At 36.8% G+C, this 24,310-nt stretch overlaps 1 protein-coding gene across 1 annotated transcript in view; it reads right to left on the reverse strand.

Annotated features, from left to right (window-relative positions):
• Bmcp (uncoupling protein Bmcp mitochondrial) overlaps window positions 1-24,310 on the reverse strand; it is a 106,920-nt gene that overhangs the window by 9,410 nt on the left and 73,200 nt on the right. Inside the window, exons 5-6 of the mRNA XM_067791544.1 lie at window positions 13,420-13,518; window positions 10,069-13,340 (exon numbers count right to left, since the gene is read on the reverse strand). Coding sequence (XP_067647645.1) covers window positions 13,224-13,340; window positions 13,420-13,518 — 216 coding nt within the window. The 3' untranslated portion in view covers window positions 10,069-13,223. The remainder of the gene's footprint in view (window positions 1-10,068; window positions 13,341-13,419; window positions 13,519-24,310) is intronic.

Raw genomic sequence — 24,310 nt, forward strand, 5'->3', positions numbered from 1 at the left:
TATACATAAAACCAGTGCGCATTTTATCAGAGTTGCCATAGTAAAATTTTATTGTCAGTTATTTGTATGCAATATTTTACTTTTGGCAACTCTGTTCGATCGTCATCGTGTCGTGATCACGGTCATTAAAAAAACGAGCAATGATCGGCTGATGGTGGTCCGCAAACGCATTGAAAGGAGTATTATTAGAGTACTCCAACATGAAGAAAATAGAACACGTAATCCAACAATTTTTGCAGGGTTGTCTATTCTTCTTAAATAAATCTTTCTTCTTGGCAAATTATTCAACCTAGTAAGACGTGTTTTAATATAATTTCCACTAAAACTTCTACAGGTTATGGGCACCCACGTTTTATCCTTGAAGATAATTGAATAAGCAAATTTGCCACCTTCTGATGGCGAAAATAACTTTTTGTCCAACATACGAAATTTGTGAACATATTAATTGCGGCGAGCAAGTGGTGTGATTTTTGGGGTTAGAATCACGTGTTGAAAGAAATAATATTGGGACTGGACAAAATCGAATTGTTAAAAGGCCGGGAAAATTACGATTCCTGGAAATTCGCTGCAAAATCATATCTTGTGTTGAAGGCGTACTGGCCTTGCGTCGAAGGTTCAGAAAAAGATGCAACAAAAAATTTACATGCCATATCAGCGTTAGGGCTGCTAGTAAAGCCGTCTAATTATCCGTATATACAAAATTGTGCAAATGCAAGCACTGCTTGGAAAGCGCTTGAGAGCGCATTTGAAGACAACGGAGTGTTGCGTCGAATGGATTTACTTAAATATTTAATGCGGCTGGAATTAACAGATTGTTCGTCCATGGAAGATTACGTTAACAAGATGACCAGCACACATAAAAAGCTAGAGAAATCCGGCACAAAGATTCCTGATGACATTGTGGCGTAAATTATGCTAAGCGGTTTGCTTGATGAATTTCGGCCAATGGTAATGGCAATTGCAAACAGCGGTAGAGCGTTAAAAACTGATCTGGTGCGTACGAGTTTACTTCAAGAAATTAGACACGATCCTGCTGGTGGTGAAGCATTGGCTTTAGTTTAAAAGAAGCACAAAAATTTTCAGAAAAAATCAAAGGTTAAACATGTCGTTTGCTTTGAATGCAACCAAAAAGGCCATTATGCAAACAAATGTCCGCTAAAATCTAAGAAGGAAACTAAAAATGTATTATTGGCACAAACACCTTTAATTGCAAAAACAACAAAGAATGAATGGCTTATTGATTCGGGAACTTCGTCGCATATGATTATGCATTCAGCTAATTTAAGTAAGCGCAATGTAGCAAATTCAAACGAAGTAATTGTGGGTAACAATGGGCGTTTGAAAGTGGAATGCGTTGGTGATATTAGTATGTCAATTTCAGCTGAGGGCTGGTCCAGCGCCAATAAAGTTATTGTTAAAGACGTTTTATGCATTCCAAAAATATGAGCAAATTTGATGTCTGTAAGTCAAGTGGCCAAGCAAGGTAAAACATTGATTTTTAATAGTGCAAACTGTCGTATTTTCGACCAAAATGGAAAATTATTGGCTACTGCTCCGCTAGTCGACGATTTATATCGACTAAGCTGTACTACGGAAAACGTGCAACGGCGTTGCGGCGACTCGCAACTTGTGGCACAGACGCATGGGACATGCGTGTGAATCAAATTTGAATCGTATAAAAGAGTCGACCGAAGGTTTTGAGTTACAAAATGAAAAATTGGATTCGTGCACGGTATGTGCGCAAGGTAGGCAAACTCGTGCTTCATTTAAAGAGAAGGGTAACCGCGTCGCTGAAGTTTTACAAATTATACATACAGATGTATGTGGGCCCATGTCAACAAAATCACTCGGGGGTTCGAGATATATGTATGCTGACATTCGTTGATGACTTCAGTCGCAAAGTATTTGTTTATCCAATGAAAAGTAAAGATGAGGGATTCAAGGGGTTGTGTAGCGCAATATATAGCTTCTCCAACCCAATTGTCAACCTCCCCTTCGAGCGGCGAATCCCGTTTCACTAACAGACGAGGCTCTGGCGACCCCAAGCTCCTCATGGAACTTGGGGGTGGGGAGGGAGGGATGGCCTGAAGGTTTAATGTGGCCATATAAATCGTTCCCGAGATGGTCGGGCCAGCACCTTAATGGTGCTGTGTTACCGGAGCGTATCGGATCTGTATGCGACAAAGGACCATCACATCGATAACACTCCCCAAAGCCTTCGGGGAGTAACCTAATCGCTACAACAACAACAACAACAACATGAGGTTTTCGATATATTTACAAATTTCAAGGAATTAGTTGAAAATCAACAAAACGCGACTATAAAAATATTGCGATCGGACAATGGCAGAGAATTCTGTAATGGGAGGTTTGAAACATTTATCAAAAAGCATGGAATTATACATCAGCATACGTCGCCTTATACGCCTGAGCAAAACGGTGTCGCCGAGCGTATGAATAGAACGTTAATAGAAAAAGTACGATGTATGTTATACGATGCGAATTTAATTAAACAATTTTGGGCAGAGGCAGCAGCCACTGCAGCGTATTTAATTAATCGAATTCCCTGTAGAGATATGAAATGTACCACTCCAGAAGAAATTTGGACAAAACAAAAACAAAACTTGTCGTATGTTAGGGTCTTTGGATGTAAGGCCATGGTACATATACCAAAAGAAAAGCGGCGCAAGCTAGATTCAAAGTCACAAAATTGCATTTTGTTGGGCTACTGTGACAGCAAAAGCTTACAAATTGTATAACAAATATACAAAGAAGACTGTGGTAAGTCGTAACGTTATATTTTTTGAAGATCCAACATCAAATGTAAATAGTTATACCGATGATCGATATGCACAGAAACCAGTAACACGAAACAAAAATGCTGAACGGATCGAAATCATCAATGATGACGAAGACACGGACTATTCTGATGAAGATGAATCTATTGGATTAAGTGAGGGCTTATCTCGCCTTGAGGGATACGAATCCCAGAACAAATCAGAGGGCCGCAATGCAAGTGAAGACACTTCGCGACAAGAAGTATTGAACTATCCTGAGTATAATATATCTGGTGATCAATCTGATTTTCTCGGATTCAGTGAGGGTGATGACGATAGCAGTGAGGTGGCGAATCCTCAACATCAATCACCAGGTGAGATATCCACTATTCAAATATCTGACGGTGAAAGCAACGTGGCGAACGATGCAGAAACGCAACTAGTGCTATTAGCAACAGCAGGTTGCGGTAACGAGCCATTGACCGTTCGGGAGGCGCTGGATAGCGCAGATAGTAAAGAATGGAAAGATGCTATGGTAAGCGAATATAATGCTTTGATACAAAACGGTACTTGGGAGCTAACAGATCTTCCACCTGGAAGAAAGCCTATTGAGTCTAAGTGGGTTTTTAAGATCAAAAAGAACTCGGATGGTATAGTTAGCCGATACAAGGCACGTCTAGTCATGAAAGGCTACTCGCAAGTTAAAGGCATCGACTACGATGAGACGTACTCTCCAGTCGCGCGATATTCTTCGATCCGCTTTCTTTTGACTACTGCCGTTAAATGTGACCTGATTGTGATATATAGCTTCACCAAACCCAATTGTCAACCTCACCTATCCGCGGCGAATCCTGTTTCACTAACAGACGAGGCTCTGACGACCCCAAGCTCCTCATGGAACTTGGGGGTGGGGAGGGAGGGAATGGCATGAAGGTTTAATGTGGCCACATAAATCGTTCCCGAGATGGTCGGGCTAGCACCTTAATGGTGCTATGGTACCGGATCTGTATCCGTAAAAGGACCATCACATCGATAACACTCCCCAAAGCCTTCGGGGAGCAACCTCATCGCTACAACAACAACAACAACAACCTGATTGTGCATCAGATGGATGCAGTATCAGCTTTCCTACAGGGCGAATTAGATGAGGAAATATACATGCGCCAACCACAATGCTTTAAAGATCAAACTACTAGGGTATGTCGACTTCGCAAATCCCTATATGGACTAAAGCAGTTCAGTCGGATGTGGAATATGAAGCTGAATTCGGTCTTGATAAGTAAACTTGGGTTTAAAAGGTCAAACTTTGATCAATGCATTTATTTCACAAACTCAGCGCAAAATATCTTGATACTGGCTGTATACGTTGACGATATTTTGATTTTTGAAAGCAATATTGTAATAATTAAGAAACTTAAAGATGATTTATCTACCCAATTCAAAATGAAGGACTTGGGACCCGCCACATCGGTACTTGGCATGAATGTCACGCGCAGCAATGATGGATCGATCTCCTAAGATCAGAAGCAGTATATACTGGATGTGTTACAGCGATTTAACATGAGTGAATGTACTCCTGTGGGCTCGCCGATGGACCCAAATCAGCATTTATCAAAGGATATGAGTCCAAAGCCAAATGAAGAGCGACAAGAAATGTCTTCGATTCCATATCAAGAAGCCATAGGCTGCCTCATATATGCTGCACAAATTAGTCGCCCGGACATTAGTTACGCCGTGAGTACATTAAGTCGTTTTAATTCAAATTACGGCAAAGCTCATTGGACCGCCGTGAAAAGAGTTCTTCGCTATTTGAAAGGTACTTTAGATTTTAAATTAACATACAAGAAGATGTATAATGATCAAATGGTGGGATTTTGTGATGCGGATTTGGAGGCGACCAAGATGAACGCCGTTCTACCACCGGTTACGTGTTTGTCTTGCAAAGTGGTGCAATTTCGTGGGCCACACGTAAGCAACCCACTGTGGCATTGTCATCGACAGAGGCAGAGTTTATGTCAATGGTAGCTGCAATACAAGAAGCACTTTGGCTGAAACGCTTTGAAAACGAACTTTTTGAGACTGCAGCAACTTCAATGCAACTTTACTGCGACAATCAAGGAGCAATCAAATTAGCTTCAAACAACAACTATCATGCTCGCACCAAACACATTGATGTGAAGAATTATTTTATTCGTGAAAAGCTCGCTGATGGAATAATTAAACTAAATTATATAAGTACAAATGAAATGATTGCTGACATAATGACTAAGCCAATAAACTCTTCAAAATTATCTAAATTCACTAAACAATATGGTTTAGGCAAAACTTAATTTATCATACATTACTATTTGAATCACTTACATACATATACTTAATGTAATATCGAATTGTTAACATTATTAATGAATTTTGAAATTGTTAATTGAAAAGAAAAATTAATTGAATCGCTAGTGAGGGTGTTGTAATATAACTTTGAGGGTGAGAGATACAATTTACACACTTGGCAACCCTTTTTCTTTTATGTGCACTTTGTCTATTCTTCTTAAACAAATCTTTCTTCTTGGCAATTATTCAACCTAGTAAGACGTGTTTTAATATAATTTCCACTAAAACTTCTACAATCTTCATTATCACTAGCAATAAGAATGTCATCAATGTATGTAAATACAAAATCGAAATCAGAAAATATTTCATTAATAAAGCGTTGGAAAGTTTGAGCACTGTTTCGTAAACCGAAAGGCATTCTTACGAATTCAAACATTCCAAAAGGGGTAGTTATTGCAGTTTTATGAATGCCTTCTTCTGCCATTGGAATTTGGTGGTAAGCAGGCACAAGATCAATTTTGGAAAAAAATTGTTTGTTTTTTAAATCAATTGTTAAATCGTGAATATGTGGTAAAGGATACCGATCTGGTGTAGTAATAAAATTAAGTCTTCGATAGTCTCCGCAAGGTCTCCAATCATTTGGTTCTTTCTTAAGAACGAGATGAAGTGGAGATGCAATAGGAGAATTTGAGGGTCTGCATATACCAGTTTTAACTAAAAATTCAAATTCAGCTTTAGCAACTTTAAGTTTGATTGGATCAAGACGTCTGGGTTTCGAAAATTGTAAAATACCTTTTGTTTCTATCCTGTGAATTAGTATAATCTGGTTCACAGGTAATAGATGGAAATTCATTAAGTAATTTTGAAAACTTATTTTCGACAATAGGAATTTTGAGTGAGAAAATATCAGAAAATCCAGAAGATCCAGCAACTTTAATTTTTGTAGTAGAATCCATTATTTCTTTATTTTTAATATTGACAATAATTCCGAATTTTTCTAAAAAGTTTGCTCCTAAAATTGGTGTATCAATGTTCGCAATAATGAATGGAAATTCATAATCTCTTCTTAAACCTAAATCAATTTTAAGTAGTTTTGTACCGAAAGTTTCAATTGAGGAACCGTTTGCTGCAGTCAAAGTAAGATCCGAATTTCTTTTATAAATTTTAAATGTAGAAAAAGGAATAACTGATACAACTGCGCCGGTATGGATAAGAAAATTAAGTTTACTGAATTTATCAAATATGAATAGGCGACGAGTAGGTTTAATAATAGTTCCATTATCCGTCACCGTCATAATGGGTCGTTTCAGTTTAAATTTTGTTCGAAATTTGAATTATGATTTAGATTAAAGTTGCATGGGGGTATACATTTAAGAGCGTTATTCTTAAATTGTTTGTGATACCAACAAATATTTGTTTGTGAATTAAATTACAATTGTTTGAAAAATTTCTTGATCTTGAAAAATTTCGAGATTTAGATCTATTTCTATTTTAGATCTTGAACGGATTTGTAATTGATTAATATCATTAGAAATTTTATTTAAATTTTGATAAATAGCCGTAGTTAATTCAGCTAAATTTTTAACGTATTGTTCTAAAATATTATTATTTATACTTGAGACTACAGAAGATTTTGAAGAATGAGGTTTGTTGATTAAATCAAAAAGTTTGTCTGCTAAAATAATAATTTCATCTCTGTTTTGATTATTATTGGAAGTCAAATGAATTTGTATTTCTTGTGGTAATTTACGAATCCACAATTTAAAGAGCAATTCTTGACTAACTATGGAGTCAGAACCTATAAGTGATTTCATAAATCTGAATAATTCAGATGGTGAACGATCACCAAGTTCAGCTTTTGAAAATAATTGTTCTAATCGTTTTTCTTCGCTAAGAGTAAATCTTTCACATAGATTTTTTTTTTTGATTGTATCATATTTATTAAAAAGAGGAGGAAGGTTAATAACATCTAAAATTTTAGAAATAGTATCTCGTTGAAGGGTAACTAGAACTTTTTGAAATTTTAAATTATCATCAGTGATATTATTAATTTCAAATTGTCCTTCAACAAGTAAAAACCAGGCATCAGGACAATCTTACCAAAATTGTGGTAATTTAATAGATTTAGTAGAAGGAAAATTTGTAAAGTTGTGTTGAAGTATCTTGTGTTATATTAGAGATGTTGTTTTGTGTTGTATTAATGTTAGAATTTTGAGTTGTATTGTGAGCCATGATGTTATTTGTATGAAAAAAAAAAAATATTTAAATGAAAAATTTTAAAATTATGAAATATTTAAGAATTTTTTGGAAAGGGAGTTAACAATTTAAATAAAATATTTAATTTTATATAAAAAATAAGTAAATTTAAATAATTTATATAGAATTTTTAAAATATAAAAATAATCTTAAAATAAATTTTGAAAATTTAAAAAGTTTAAAATTTTAATTCTAATTATAATTGAAAATTTTTTAATTTAATATTAAAATAATTAGATTAGTTGAGCTGAAAGGCCGCGGTTAATGAATAAAACTTCCTTTTGGTTTGTTTTATATTCATAAATTTTAATTTTGGTCGATATTTCGACTTCAATCTGAAGTCATCAGGGCTGAAGACAAAACAATAACAATAGTTAATTACACAGAACATACATATGAACACATGAATAACAAAATATGACTTACACATATGGATATGTATGATCGACTGATTGGGAATATGACCAAAAAATTACAAAGAGGTCGAGAAAAACAAAAGAAGAAATCAAAATATAAACAATTTGGAAAAGTCCCGTAAAAATAAACAATTTTCATGAACAGTAAGGGTAAACAAAAATCATGTATACAATAACAACATTGATATGACAACTAGACTTAGCTTAACACATATGTACGTGTGTATGTACATATTTCATCCCATTTAACTATTTGACAATATTTCAAATGACCGCCTTGTGGTGTTGTTGCTTCAAAATTAAATTCCTGTAAGACTGCGCACAATTGTCTGTGTCCATTTTGAAGTTCATTCTTTTTTCATTAGGGGTGTTCAAAATATGTAGCATTTCTAAAGTGTATCGTTTGCTGTAATGTCTTTCATTGTCCAGTATAGTTACATTATCGAAGTCGGGGAAGTGCCCTGTGTCCTTGCAGTGGGATGTTAAAGCCGTATTGTTGTCCGAAGCATTATTCCTTAATTTAATGTTAGATCTATGAGCGGAAATCCTCTTCTTGAGTTTTAATTTTGTTGTCCCCACATATACTTTCTCGCATACGTGGGACCCGTCGCCGTTGCAAGGAATTCTGTAAATAACATTAGATTTCTCCAGTTTTGAAATTTTGTCCTTAGTTTTGCTGAAAACTTGTTGCAGTGTGTTATTGTATGTAAAGGCTATTTCATATTTTTCTTTGTCATATATATTCGACATCTTGATCCTCTCTGAGGTTCCGGGAACATAGGTGATTTACTTGTATATTTTACAATCTTTCTCCTTTTTCATATGTTCTTTTTTATTTTTGGCATGATAATTCCGGACCAGCTTGTTAATTAAGTTTATGGGAAAATCATTTTCTTCTAAAGTTTTCTTGATTATCGCAATATTTTTGTTATGAAACATTTTATCACTTATCGTGAGTACCCTTCTAATAAAGTTTTTCGCAGTAACTCTTTCTTGATTATCGCAATATTTTTGTTATGAAACATTTTATCACTTATCGTGAGTACCCTTCTAATAAAGTTTTTCGCAGTAACTTTATTAGAAGGGTACTCACGATAAGTGATAAAATGTTTCATAACAAAAATATTGCGACAATCAAGAAAGCTTTAGAAGAAAATAATTTTCCCATAAACTTAATTAACAAGCTGGTCCGGACTTATCATGCCAATAATAAAAAAGAACATTTGAAAAAGGAGAAAGATTGTAAAATATACAAGTCAATCACCTATGTTCCCGGAACCTCAGAGAGGATCAAGATGTCGAATATATATGACAAAGAAAAATATGAAATAGCCTTTACATACAATAACACACTGCAACAAGTTTTCAGCAAAACTAAGGAAAAAATTTCAAAACTGGAGAAATCTAACGTTATTTACAGAATTCCTTGCAACGGCGACGGGTCCCACGTATGCGAGAAAGTATATGTGGGGACAACAAAATTAAAACTCAAGACAAGAATTTCCGCTCATAGATCTAACATTAAATTAAGGAATAATGCTTCGGATAACAAGACGGCTTTAACATCCCACTGCAAAGACACAGGGCACTTCCCCGACTTCGATAATGTAACTATACTGGACAATGAAAAACATTACAGCAAACGATACACTTTAGATAGGCTACATATTTTGAACACACTAATGAAAAAAGAATGAACTTCAAAATGGACACAGACAATTGTGCGCAGTCGTACAGGAATTTAATTTTGAAGCAACAATACCACAAGGCGGTCATTTGAAATATTGTCAAATAGTTAAATGGGATGAAATATGTACATACACACGTACATATGTGTTAAGCTAAGTCTAGTTGTCATATCAATGTTGTTATTGTATACATGATTTTAGTTTACCCTTAATGTTCACGAAAATTGTTTATTTTTACGGGACTTTTCCAAATTGTTTATATTTTGATTTCTTCTTTTTTCTCGACCTCTGTAATTTTTTGGTCATATTCCCAATCAGTCGATCATACATGTCCATATGTATAAGTCATATTTTGTTATTCATGTGTTCATATGTATGTTCTGTGTAATTAACTATTGTTATTGTTGTGTCTTCAGCCCTGATGATGACTTCAGATTGAAGTCGAAATATCGACCAAAATTAAAATTTATGAATATAAAACAAACCAAAAGAAAGTTTTATTCATTAACCGCGGCCTTTCAGCTCAACTAATCTAATTAATTTGCAACACTCAAGGCTCAAGACTAAATTTTATCAAAATAATATTAAAATAAAAATTATACTTACATAAAATTAAATTTAATAAAAAGAATATTAAAATTAATAAGTAGTTGATTGATGATTGTTGAAAAATTTCTTGAAATTAATATCTGTATTTGATGTCGCAATGGTTTAAAAAAATATGTAATGGTTTTGTTGTTTTCTTTATAAACCTCTTCATTTTCATCGTGATGTCTTCATTTGAAATCTGTTCTTTTGTGTATTGCGTGCAAAATTGTTGTGGTAGCTTTTGTTGTTGTGGCTTGGATAACCCAATCGTTGCTTTTAAGAGTATTATGTTGTAAATTTTTATTTTATTTACACACACATTTTAGAGTTCTTTATTAATCAACAAATCGTAGGCAAATTTTATTTTGTATTTTTCTTTATGTTGCATAAAATTCATAGAATGTCTACTAGTAAATTTCTGTTATACGTACTTTTATGTTTTTAAACAGATTTTCAACACTTATTTTTTGTTTTAAAGTTTAATATATATAACTTACAGCGACTGTTATATGAAATTTGCACAGAATGTTGTTGTATTGCTTCCTGTCCACAAATGTATAGGGAACACAAACATAAATATATTATATGCATAAGAATTTCAATAGTGCAATTTATTAATTTTTTAATTTTTTTTTATTTAGTTAATTCTTCAGCGCGTATTGCGTAATGCTATTTTTATTATAACAAATATGGAGGGATAGTTTTGTAATTGGTTTAGGCAACTAAAACAAATTTTCTTTGGTAGCACGTCACTTAGTTGCATTTCTATTTGCGGTATTGCACTGGTCAGTAGCTCTGTGATACGTAAAGCGCCACATTCAGTAATTGTATCAAATTAAGATATAGGTCCGTTGGTAGGATCGCCAGTATATCAACATTCAGGTTGATATTTAAAAAAATTATTTATCCTCGGTTTGAAATATAAAATTTATTTTTGTTTAATTTTGAGTTTAAATATTTTCCAACTAACTAGAATTTTCTTTTTTTCAAGTTATTCAAAAATTTTAAGTTAACACGAAAACTCAATTAAAAATTATTTTAAAAATAAAGTAAAGAATACAAAGTAGTTAACACTATAGTATGTACATGATTTTTTTAACGAAATAGAAACCGTACACAGTTTCACAATCTAAAAAAAAAATTTGGCTTTTAGCGAAAATAAAATTTATTCGGGAAGTTCACATAATGAAATTGAGAGGTAGCTAACAGTTAAACTTATAAATTAAATATAAAATAAAAATAGTTTTTACATAGTTTACAGCAAAATGTTTATAATGCACAGTATCGATAATAGCTAAACACAAAAGGTTAGTGCTCATTTGCTTCAACGGTGTCATAACTCAAACAACACAAACTTTAAACAGCCATTTTCATATTTGAATTGCTAGTTGTCAAGTAAAGCTAGCTTATTATATTAATTCTAGCAAGAACTTATATGCACAAATTTGATCATGATACTGAGGACGTCTTTTCAAATTTAGCTTGTTTTTTTTTTTAATATTACACTACTGACGTAAAAGAGCGATATTAGATAAAAGTTAGGTTGAACTGGGTGGTCAATAAAACCCTCACATAGTGTTTGTCGAGTAAAGTAGTAGGTAGACCTTTTTTATGCACAAATCACAGCAATAAAATCAAAACACGTTAATTTAACAAAAATATTTACACTTAATAAAGTATATCCCATACAATTTTTAGAAATTTGTGAAATATAAAATAAATCGAGTAATACATTTGTGTAGTCCAGTTAAAAAATGCATCAAATCATAAGTTAGAATAATATCAAAAGTCTTAAAAAATGCTCTTTAATTGCATAATGTTTACAGAACAAATTATTAGTCGTTTATTAATGCATTTTAACTGCTTGTCATAGAAAATATTTAACACTAATGAAGTAGTGATGCATTCAATGCTGCAGAGAATTCGTCTATCAGTTATAGCTTAGTATTAAAGTAACAAATAGTTAACAATGACTTACACTTAATTATTATTTCTATGCATAAGTCAATCTAGTTTTGTGTCCAGATGCAATAATCCGCAAAGTCCTTTCTTTTTACATTGGACTTAGACGATTATTGCTTATGACCACAGCATTGTTATTATTTATTGCGAGATAGCTATCTAATTAATAACCTATGTATGTATCAAAATACAAATTACAATTTTAAGACTAACTAAATATTTGCTTTATAGGCCATCTTAAGTCTAACATTAGCGTATTAATAAATGTGACCCGGCCTATGAAAAGGTGGCTTATGACTCAAAAAAGAAATTGCGAGAAACAGCTGTTAAAGATAAACAATGCATTTCTTCAGTTTCTTAGTAGTTTTTCTTTTGCATTATGAACAGTCATGCCCAAAAGGCAACCAAAAAAGGCAAAAGAGCATAAATGAGATAACTTCGTGTGTGTATATAAAGAGCGATGTTTTTTTCAATGCAAAGCACAAACCAGTGTCTGACCGAAAAAAAATCGTGTGAGTGCTCAGATTTAATAGCAATGCTGAACGAGTAGGACGTGTGTCGCTTATGAATAATGTCTGTCGAAGAGGAATTTAGCGAGGTTTTTCCAACATATTTCCGTGAAAACGAAGAGAATGATGGTGAATCTTTCGATGATGTTGGTATCAATTACGAGGACGAACTACATGCATTGTTTCAAGCTGAAGATCAAATGGAAGTGGATGAAAATATCATCTCCAGAACACTTCTAAGCAAGTTCGGATTTTCTAGTTTTGACCGCGTGAAAGAGCGTCTCAAAAACTATCGAAACCAGAAAAAAAGTGGAAACATTTTTTTGAGTCATAAGCCACCTTTTCATAGGCCGGGTCACAAATATATAATTATAACTTTTTTTCATACATTCTCCGTAGCCATATTTGCAAACCAAGTTAATGCCCACCAGTGGGCATTCTTATTTACTTTCTAGAGCAACATGCATGCATATACAATGTGAGATGCTAACGCAGCAATCAAGCTGAACGTTTCTATATTATCAAGTCATTTTCAATATATATATATATATATATGGTTTTGTATAACATATAGGCTTACGTGCTAAAATTTACTTTTTGGCTACACTCATCATCTTTATTTGCTTGTTTTTGTTAGTATTTTAATATAATTTGTTGCTCTAAATGCGACTTGTACTACTCAATATAGTTTTCGAAAATTATTCACAATCGCTTCAGTTGTTCGTATGTGATAAAAAATATGATGTTCCAAGGACCCATACGCACCCAGGTTGGTATGAAGCCCTTATAGAGTGCTAGTAATCCTTCATTGCGTACAGTCTGGAAAAGGCAAAGAATTGCAAAAATCATCAGAAACCTTGCAATCAAAATTGAAAACAGGCAAATTTATATCACGTACCTGCACTGCACAATCAAAACTGCCTTTGTAAAGCTGTTGAGTGCTCGCTACAGCGACACCATTCACAAACGCTAAAGGCTTTTGATTCATAAGGCGCGTCTGGAATATGAAAAATATAAATAAATAAGCATCACTATTTATGGTGCTGCACCGAAAAAAGCTTCAGTTTTTTGAGGGAAAGCATAAAATTTAATACAGCTTTGTTTAAAATGTGTCAACGAATATCATCATAAATCGGCAGTAAGCAGTCGTAGCGATTTTTTTTACCGTTGAGTAACAAGCTGTAGTGTTACAGTATCCAGATCGAAGTTGAGCTAGAGTGGCGCGCGTTTCCCTGCGGAGACTGCTTTCGATTACTTCAAGTTCAGGGTATTTGACTTTAGGAACTGGGTTCGCCGGGCAATTCCAGGCATACAGGATCAATGCCTTTTTGTGGGTATCACAGAGGACCTATTTATTGCTTTTCTTCTATATACGGTTGAGTTCTCAGGTGTCGTATTTCCTCATGCTTTCGGAGATGACTTCTTAACTCCCTGGGAGGTGGGCCTCTTCAATCAGATGTCTGTTGGAATGTCCAGGTTTCAGGGTATTCTGTGTGTTCAGCATCTCATTTCTCTCCCTAATGGGGAGTACTCTCGCCTCACTGTGTAGATGGTGTTATGGAAATTTACGAAGACATATATAGCATAGTGGTTATGGGAACGGTGTTTTGGCAGGCCTGTAGCTTCTTCCAGTGTATATCCCTTAGACTCGGCCGACTAATTGCTTTGTAAGTGGTAATGAGCATTTCTTTATCTTTACTCTAAATATTAATGTATCATACACATATTTAGCAGGCGAGGCTCTGGCGACGCCAAGTTCCTCACGAAACTAGGGGTGGGGCCGGATGGCCTAGAAGGTTTAATGTGGTCATATTAATCGTTCCCACAATGGTCGTTCTAGTAATTGAATGCTTGTTTGTTACCGGAACGTACCGGACCTATGTATATCCGGCAAAAGACCATCAACATCGATAACACTCGCCAAAACCTTCGGCGAGTGTCTTTGTCGGTATTAAAACAAATGGGTACAATTGCGGTTGCATGCTCGCCAAAATGTAGATCTCGATCGCACGTGAAACCCAGTACAGTGGATGTCCAATATGGTCGACATTTGTTTTGTCAACGTTGTAAGGTCACCGAGACTAAGAAACTGGAGAGACTAGGGAGACAGTCCTATATTTTATTGCATAGCTCATCAATGGGCAGGCCGGGACAAGTTACTATTATCGAGCAGTCATCGGCGTAGGATACAATTGTGACTGCTTCAGGTAGCAAGGGGAGTTCCAATATATAAAAATTAAACAAAAGCGGGGATAGAACACCACCCTTTGGCACCCGTTGTTAAATCTTCTGGGTTTTAGATGTTACGTTCCTGAATTGCACCGATAGCTGTCATCCAGACAGATAATTTGCAGTCCAGCTTTTGAGACTAGGAGGAAGGTAGACCTTTCCAAGTTGCTGTAACGCGCCGTGGTTGACTGTATCAATAGCTTTGATCGCGCAGTTTTTTAGCCGACAGCACTTTATCGCCAAAGGCGATGGATATTTTGTCGTTGCGCTTAGTCGGGTTCGATAGGAACTTTACGGTAGAGCATAGCTTACCCACACCGGCAGAGAGATTACAATTCTTTATGTGCTTCTCCCATTTCGTCCGCTTCTTTTTATCTACAAGGTTGTGAGGACCCCAAAGCCGAGGACTTTGTATCCTCACAACATGCACATATCCATACATTTTTCTAAAGAACATACATTTTGAAATAACTTGAAATTTATAATAATATTTGAATCTATCACTTATACATTTTATATGAAGCACCAGAAATACACATATGTATACCTTTATGAATTATACCCTAAATACATATACTCTGTTGTACATCGAATTGATAATTATTAAATCGAAGAGCAAATTAGACTTGCGCACTTTTGCACGCAAGCAAAATATTTACATTTTCGCAAACATAAATTTTAAATATAGGATCACCCTAACAAGCATTGAATATTTGGAAGGAAGGTAGATACGCACAAAACATAAAAAATGCAGCGGTCAACCAACCCTTTGCAATCTCAAAATCAAATACATCCAGCTACAAATACAACATACATAATAACTTAAGTGAACGGAGATCAGCAGCAAGTCGTCAAAATAAGCGCCGCTACTAATAGAAATTTCGCTATACATATTTACGCACTAGCATACAACACACCAACGCACGCCATACTACAGAAGGCAGAAGCATTGGGCAAAGCAAAACACAACATTAGAATCAGGTGATCACAAACAAATATACAAACACACAACAGTTATAGCAACGGCTGGAAAGCACGGTATGAGCAAGTACAAAGGCCTTCTATTCAATAAGGAGCATTATGGTGCATGGAAATTCATGGGGAGGAAATATTCACCGGAATAACAGTTGTTTTATATTGTTAATACTATGAGTTAGAAGTTGTTATTATCAAATAACCGTTTGCCTGCGTGCAAAAATTAGTATATAAGGGCGACGAGTTCGCATTAAAATTCAGAGAGATTAGGAGACAGGCATACGAGTCGGTTGTATTTATGACTACCGACCAAGGGTATACCTGAAGGTTTTTGACTTCATTTGTACTAAAAGTATACTAGTCTGGAGGCTTTATTACTCCATTCGACCGCAGAGGTTGGCCGGGGGCTTTATTACCTCAGTCACCTCTTACAAAGCAAGGGAGTCAGCTAGGAGTAGAAAGAGAATTTTATTAAATAAACACTTTTATAACGTTTTATAAGAACTAAACAGGGTTATTCTTTTAGGACCGGTAGGATTTTCTACTTTCAGGAACCCTGGACGGACTGAGGCCAGCCCCGGCAAAGTCAAAGGAAAAGTCCGTCACATTTTGGCGCCCGAGCAGGTTAAACGAATCAAATTTTAAGATATACTTTCAGAGCATCAGAAACGAAGAGGGAAAAAGATTCACACACTTCTGGGTTAATACGACGAGGATATAAAGCATAACAATGGTAAAGGTATCGTGGATATACTATCTCACTCGAGAGGATCTGGTAGCCTACAGCACGGAATTTGAACTAGACGATGGCGGAACGGTTGACGAACTAAGAAAACGATTGGCGAAATTCATCCAAGAGGAGAAGGATAACGAGAACTTACGGGATCGATTCACAGAGTTGGCGTTTCGGCATGCGCGGTTAACAAATCCACAAGCATCAAAGACAATCAGCGAACTAAATTCACCAAGAAATGATAGGCAGGCAAATGGTGCACCCAATCAATTGGAGGTCGGACAACCACCGGTACATTTTATTCAGCAGCCTGATAGGTACGCAACGACAAATTATATTCAACAGCCTGGCACATATACAACGACCATGGACAGAGTAAGGAAGTGGGAATTAAAGTACGACGGAGGCAAAGATCCCCTAGGATTCATCGAAAGAGTGGAGGAGCTAGCAGATGGGTATGAAATCAATCGCAACACAATTCCAAAAGCGCTGCCGGAGTAATTGAAGGACAAAGCGTTGGTATGGTACAGGAATAACAACCGGCATTGGCCGGAGTGGGACACCTTCAAGAAGGACTTCCTGAAGTTCTTTCTAAGCTCCCTATACTTAGAGCAATTGGAAGATGAAATTCGAATGCGCGTACACCGACAAGGTGAGCTATTTAAAGATTATGTCTTAGTATTACAAGGACTCATGCGTCACGCGGGCTACACCGAGGAGCAGAAACTAACCCGCATCTACAGAAACTCGCGCAGAGAGTACCAACTATATATAAAGCGAAGCGAGGTCAGCAATCTTGAGGAGCTGGTAAGTTTAGCTCAAGACTATGAAAATATTACTCCTGACAGGGAACCAATGCGACCAAATTGCATTGTCTATTGTACTATGTTTGTTTGTTGTTGCATGATTTGATATTAACGAAGATAGTTTTGTGCGAGCTTCCTCTTGTTGATCTTTGTTTTTTATGCTTTGTACCAAATCTTCGCCGTCTGCTATATATTTATATATTTATTTTTGTTAGTTGCTACAATCCTGAAGATGATTGCCGTTGAGCAATCGAAATATATCGATTTAAAAGAAGAATCAAAGGGTGTTTTTAATTTTTCAATTATAAAACACGGACCTAAAGCCAGCTATAGATACATATTTAAAGATAAAAGGTCGCCAAAAAATTCATAAGAAAAGGTTAAAATATCTAGGTCATGTCGTTAGCGAGGAAGGCATCCATACCGACCCAGACAAGATAGCAGCCATCACAGAACTGCAACCACCGAAGAATATACGAGAGTTACGACGTTTTCTAGGAGTCGTGTCATGGTATAGAAGATTCGTGCCGGATTTCTCACAGGTCGCACACCCGTTAACATCGATGCTTAAGAAAGGTAGTAAGTGGAGGTGGTCTGAAGAGCAGCAATCAGCATTCGAAGCACTTAAGGCAGCATTGACGCAGGCACCGGTACTCGCTTGTCCAGATTTCTCAAGAAAGTTTAGTTTACAGACGGATGCAAGTGATTTTGGTCTTGGTGCAGTACTTACGCAAGGTTCAGGCGACGAAGAACGAGTAATAGCATACGCAAGCCACAGGTTAAACAAGGCAGAGATGAACTACTCACCGACAGAAAAGGAGTGTTTGGCAATAGTCTGGGCAATACGAAAGATGAGGCCATACGTAGAAGGATACACGTTTACAGTAATAACAGATCACCTAGCGTTGAAATGGTTGAATGCGATAGAGAATCCGACTGGTCGGATTGCGAGATGGGCGCTGGAACTACAGCAATACTCATTTGACGTACAGTATCGAAAAGGAAAGTTAAACGTGGTGGCAGATGCATTATCAAGGCAACCGATGGACGAGCAGTTGGGTACGTTGACGATGGATGACGGAAAAGCCGCGTGTAAGTGGCTTAAAGCAAAGATGGAAGATATAAGAAAGGCCCCGGAGAAATTCCCAGAGTACGTTATCGAGGATGGAAAGTTGTACAGACGTATAGGAAGTCAGGTGGATGGCGAAGATGCAGTGCCATGGAAGCTATGTGTGCCGACTCCACAGAGGCGCAGAGTGCTAGAGGAGATTCACGACACACCGAGCGCAGGGCATATGGGCACCCGAAAATCGATAGCAAGAGCAACAACACGTTATTACTGGCCAGCAATGTTCAGGGATATAAGAAAGTGCGTACAGCAATGTCACGCATGTCAAATATACAAACCGAGTCAACAGCTGTTGGCATACAGAGACGGTCAAGTACAAAACATTGCGGAGAATCAGGTACGAATATTTCCAGAAAATAAATTACAGATCGCCAGAGAACCGGCACATGGATCAAGATTACACCTGGAAAGGCAGTTCGCTATGGCAGCCTTAAATGAACACATACCCCGAGACAACTGCGGAATTACAGACTATTTTGTAAGATTCTACTTCAATCCGGATGAAATCGGTAATAACGGATACGCCCAACCGAGACAGTGTCAAATCATACACGAAGAAATTTCATAACAAGAAGTACCCGGAAGTCGAATCAACCACTAAAAGCTCGGTAAACTCTAACCACAATTACATAAATATACTCTTTAAATATGCGCATGATATACTACGTTTTTTTTAAAATCCACCATACACGGTGGCAACACCCTAAGGAAAATCCACCAGTTTTTCATTTATTTTCTAGACTGGCATCACACATACCGCCGACGGGAAGCGCAGCGAAACGCCAACAACCAACGACCACAGCGAAATATTAAGCCGTAAGGCCAGCGAGGTTAACGGCAGCCTCAACCACAACGACGCCAGCAGAATATTAAGCCGCAAGGTCAGCGGGGTCAACGGCAGCCTCAACGACAAAAACAGCGACGGCAGCGACGACGAAGCAGCATGGGCGAACAACACTTCCGCGTACGGATCACGCGCACCGACCTGGTGACGGTGGGTCTCATTGCGGCAGGTGAGGGGGGAGTGTGAGGACCCCAAAGCCGAGGACTTTGTATCCTCACAACATGCACATATCCATACATTTTTCTAAAGAACATACATTTTGAAATAACTTGAAATTTATAATAATATTTGAATCTATCACCTATACATTTTATATGAAGCACCAGAAATACACATATGTATACCTTTATGAATTATACCCTAAATACATATACTCTGTTGTACATTGAATTGATAATTATTAAATCGAAGAGCAAATGAGACTTGCGCACTTTTGCACGCAAGCAAAATATTTACATTTTCGCAAACATAAATTTTAAATATAGGATCACCCTAACATGCATTGAATATTTGGAAGGAAGGTAGATACGCACAAATCATAAAAATGCAGCGGTCAACCAACCCTTTTCAATCTCAAAATCCAATACATCCAGCTACAAATACAATATACATAATAACTTAAGTGAACGGAGATCAGCAGCAAGTCGTCAAAATAAGCGCCGCTACTAATAGAAATTTCGCTATACATATTTACGCACTAACATACAACACACCAACGCACGCCATACTACAGAAGGCAGAAGCATTGGGCAAATCAAAACACAACATTAGAATCAGGTGATCACAAACAAATATACAAACACACAATAGTTATAGCAACGGCTGGAAAGCACAGTATGAGCAAGTACAAAGGCATTGTATTCAATAAGGAGCATTATGGTGCATGGAAATTCATGGGGAGGAAATATTCACCGGAACAACAGTTGTTTTATATTGTTAATACTATGAGTTAGAAATTGTTATTATAAAATAACCGTTTGCCTGCGTGCAAAAATTAGTATATAAGGGCGACGAGTTCGCATTAAAATTCAGAGAGATTAGGAGACAGGCATACGAGTCGGTAGGTTTTATTACTACCGCCCAAGAGTACACCTGAAGGTTTTTGACTTCATTTGTACTAAAAGTATACTCGTCTGGACGCTTTATTACTCCATTCGACCGCAGAGGTTGGCCGAGGGCTTTATTACCTCAGTCACCTCTTACAAAGCAAGGGAATCAGCTAGGAGTAGAAAGAGAATTTTATTAAATAAACAGTTTTATAACGTTTTATAAGAACTAAACAGGGTTATTCTTTTAGAAGGACCGGTAGGAATTTCTACTTTCAGGAACCCTGGACGGACTGAGGCCAGCCCCGGCAAAGTCAAAGGAAAAGTCCGTCACAAGGTGTCTGATGCGTTGGTTTATGTCCCTCATTTGGGGGTCCCAGAGATATTCTGTCTTATAAGGTCACGTTCTCTCGCTAGAGCTGCAGCCTCCGCTGGAAGGTGTGGCGGATTTCCGGGATTTTCCGTGACCTTGCGGAAAGCACACTAACCTTGACGGGCATCAGTCGGCAGTGGGAGAGCAGCAAGGCTGTATATGTTTTTTAGTCTGCCCACTTTCCTTTTTTGAAGTTGATGAAAGTGGATTATGGGTAGGTTGTCGGATACCAATGTTACCATCGGCTACCAGTTGACGCTGTTAACAAGTCTTGCGACGATGGAAATGTCTGGCGAACTATGACATCTTCTCACCATGCTATGGGGCGTCCCCGGTTATGTTTTTGTTGTTGTTGTTGTAGCAATAAGGACACTCCCCGAAGGCCTTGGGGAGTGTTATCGATGTTGATGGTCCTTTGCCCAATGCAGATCCGGTACGTTCCGGCACCAAGCCCGACCATCTCGGGAACGATTTGTTATGACCACATGCGGCTTTCTTGGCCATACCACCCTCCCACCCCCTAGATCCATGAGGAGTTCATGGTCGCAAGAGCCTCGGCTGTTAATGAAACAGGATTCGCCACGAATAGGTGAGGTTGGCAATTGGGTTTGGAGAAGCTATATATTGCGCTGGCAACCTGAAAGGGTTGCGCTACACAACCACTTGAATCTGGTATTTAAGATGCCTCTTACTACAGGCATACCTACCGCGTGTACATTCTGACCCCTTAACCCGCTGGGGGATGTCCCCGTTTATTGTGTAGAACGCCGTTTCTTCTATTATGTAGCTCAGAATGCCAGATCGTGGTGGGCATTGAAATGGCCTAGAATAATGCGATTTTCACCAGTGAGTAGTGCGCTGATGTCAGGACAGTGTCCACTGGCACAGCAGGTGACAGGAGGAAGCCTAGGCTTGTCACCTAGTTCTTTCATTAATAGACATTTTTACGTGGCGGGTCCAAAGCACAGATTTTATTTTAGGAACAATTGAACTTTTACTATTACAACTGTCAGCCACTGCCAGCTAGGAAAGAGTTTCGCTCAAGGTGTTTATTCGGCTGCATGGCAGTTCTATGACATTATAAGAGTTGGTTATGAACACAGTTTCCTTTTAATATTATAGCGAAGTGTGAAATATAAAAGGTCATATTCCTTTAAATTTAAAGATAATTATTTCTTTTAGCAGCTCAACTCGCCGTTCATAAAACAAAAATGTCTATCACTCAACCTGTTTGCAATCTATTGTGACGAATATTAGCATCACTAATTGTCTCACATCCCTAAGGTTAATAAATAAAGGCACAACAACAGAAACATTAAGCAAGCTACATAAACACATTAATCATCATTTACCCACATGCATTCAAGGCAACGAAGAGATAACTCACATACAGATGTAGTAATCGGTGGAAGTATTACTCACATATACACGCGCATATGGCTATACGAGAGGCTATAAACGTGTATCTGCAGTTTATAGCTGGTAACCAAGTAGAAAATTCTAGCAGAAGAAACGTCTACACTTGAGCACAGATTATAGAAACAGCGAAAGCTGAGTAATCAGTAATCAGTTTGATTTAAGCACGCTATCAGTTGCGAATTATAAGTGTTATTGTGAAGTATTTTCAAAGTAGTCTAATAAAGACCATTTTGCATTATTGAATATTGGAGTTATTTATTCAACAATTTAGCGATACGGACGTTAGTAGAATAAGCGGAGTTTCCCTAATTTCGTTACACTATTAACAAAAATTGTGTCCGCTGGACGCGCCCATTTTCAATATAACAAAGACAATCAAAGATAAATTATTTTTCAATAGTTTACGAAAAATAGAAAATCACCAAAAAAATGCTAAATTTTCTCTCTGCGGCATTTTAAGGTAAATGTATTTTCTATATATATAAAAAGAAGTGTACATTTTGATTGTCACTACATAACTCGAGAACGGCTCGACAGACTGCCATGAAATTTTTAGGAAAGATACAGGAAGGAGAGATGATGGTTAGTTGATTTTGAAATCCCAAATCGGTTTAGCCATATATATATAAAAACGTATTTCCCACACATCAATCATCACCAAATTTTGGTTATGGGTTCCTTCGATAAACGGGAAGGTTTTAGGCTAAAAATAATTTCGATATATAAAAGGGGCTTGGCACCTCCCATACAAATGGAATCTTTGGTACTGCATACCTTTGAAGGTTACATGCCAGAACATTGAAAGTCAATGAGGAGTTATATATGAGGTCAATCCCTAACACCACCAAGAAAATGCGGAATTTGGAGAAAGGGGGCGTGCCACCTCCCATACAAATGGAATCTTTAGTAACGCATAACTTTGAAGGTATACATGCCAGAACATTGAAATTCAGTAAGGAGTTATATGAGATCAATCCCTAACACCACCAAGAAAAGGCGGAATTGGGAAAAAGGGGGCGTGGAACCTCCCATTCAAATGGAATATTTGGTACTGCATAACTTTGAAGGTATACATGCCAGAACATTGAAATTCAGTAAGGAGTTATATGAGGTCAATCCCTAACACCACCAAGAAAAGGCGGAATTGCGAAAAAGGGGGCGTGGCACCTTCCATACAAATGGAATCTTTAGTACTGCATAACTTTGAAGGTATACATGCCAGAACATTGAAATTCAGTAAGGAGTTATTTGAGGTCAATCCTTAACACCACCAAGAAAATATGGAATTGGGAAAAAGGGGGCGTGGCACCTTCCATACAAATGAAATATATTATACTACATATATCTGGATGTCGTAATGGTAGGATAATTAAAATTGGTAAGGAGCTATGCGACGTTAAGTCCTAAAACCTCCAGTAAAATGTGGAATGGGGAAAAACTATGGCTGCCGTACAAACTTAAGTTATTTTAACACCTAAAGTTTGATTGAATTGTTGAGTTTAGCTGTTATGCCTTTTGGACGTTTAGTAATCTGCCGCTGTTAAAAAAATTGTTTAGCTTCAGTCTATCTACATCTTCTATAAAAATCAAATTCTGTGTGTGTGTTCCCTATGCTATACTTCGATCATCACCAAATTTTGGCTCGAGGTTCCTTCGATCAAGACGAAAGTTTTTCATATTTCAGAATTAAGAATTTTAAATTTAAATGTTTTTGTTTTTTGGCTATGCAAAAGAACTATCTTAGCTCCCAAAAATGATCATGTTAACAAAATCAATGATCGTTTTCAAAATCAATTTCCTGGTGAAGTGACGAAATATAAATCGATCGACACAGTTACAGATGATAAAATTGTGAATTATCCAAATGAATGTCTATACTCCTTAGAACCAAAAGGAATGCCTGCGCATATATCAACATTGAAAATTGGCTCACCAGTCATGCTTCTTCGGAATGTAATCAAAGCAACAATCATCAGCGGTAAAATCAATGCAATAATATAAAATAAGATACAATAAGATACAAGAATAAAATGTTTTAACAGAAAATTTCACCAAATATGCGTACAAAATTCAATTCAATTTACAGAACAATAAATTAAATTATCAACAAACAAAACAGAAAAAATAACGCAACATCCATTCGATCTCGGGCGTTACAACGTGCGCCTGGTAAAGCTATTGGCTTTTTAAAAAATTGGCACATTCTTGGTTAGACACAACATTTATGAACAGATG

This window comes from Eurosta solidaginis, chromosome 5 (genome assembly GCF_040869045.1).
Source record: "Eurosta solidaginis isolate ZX-2024a chromosome 5, ASM4086904v1, whole genome shotgun sequence".
NCBI lineage: Eukaryota > Metazoa > Arthropoda > Insecta > Diptera > Tephritidae > Eurosta > Eurosta solidaginis.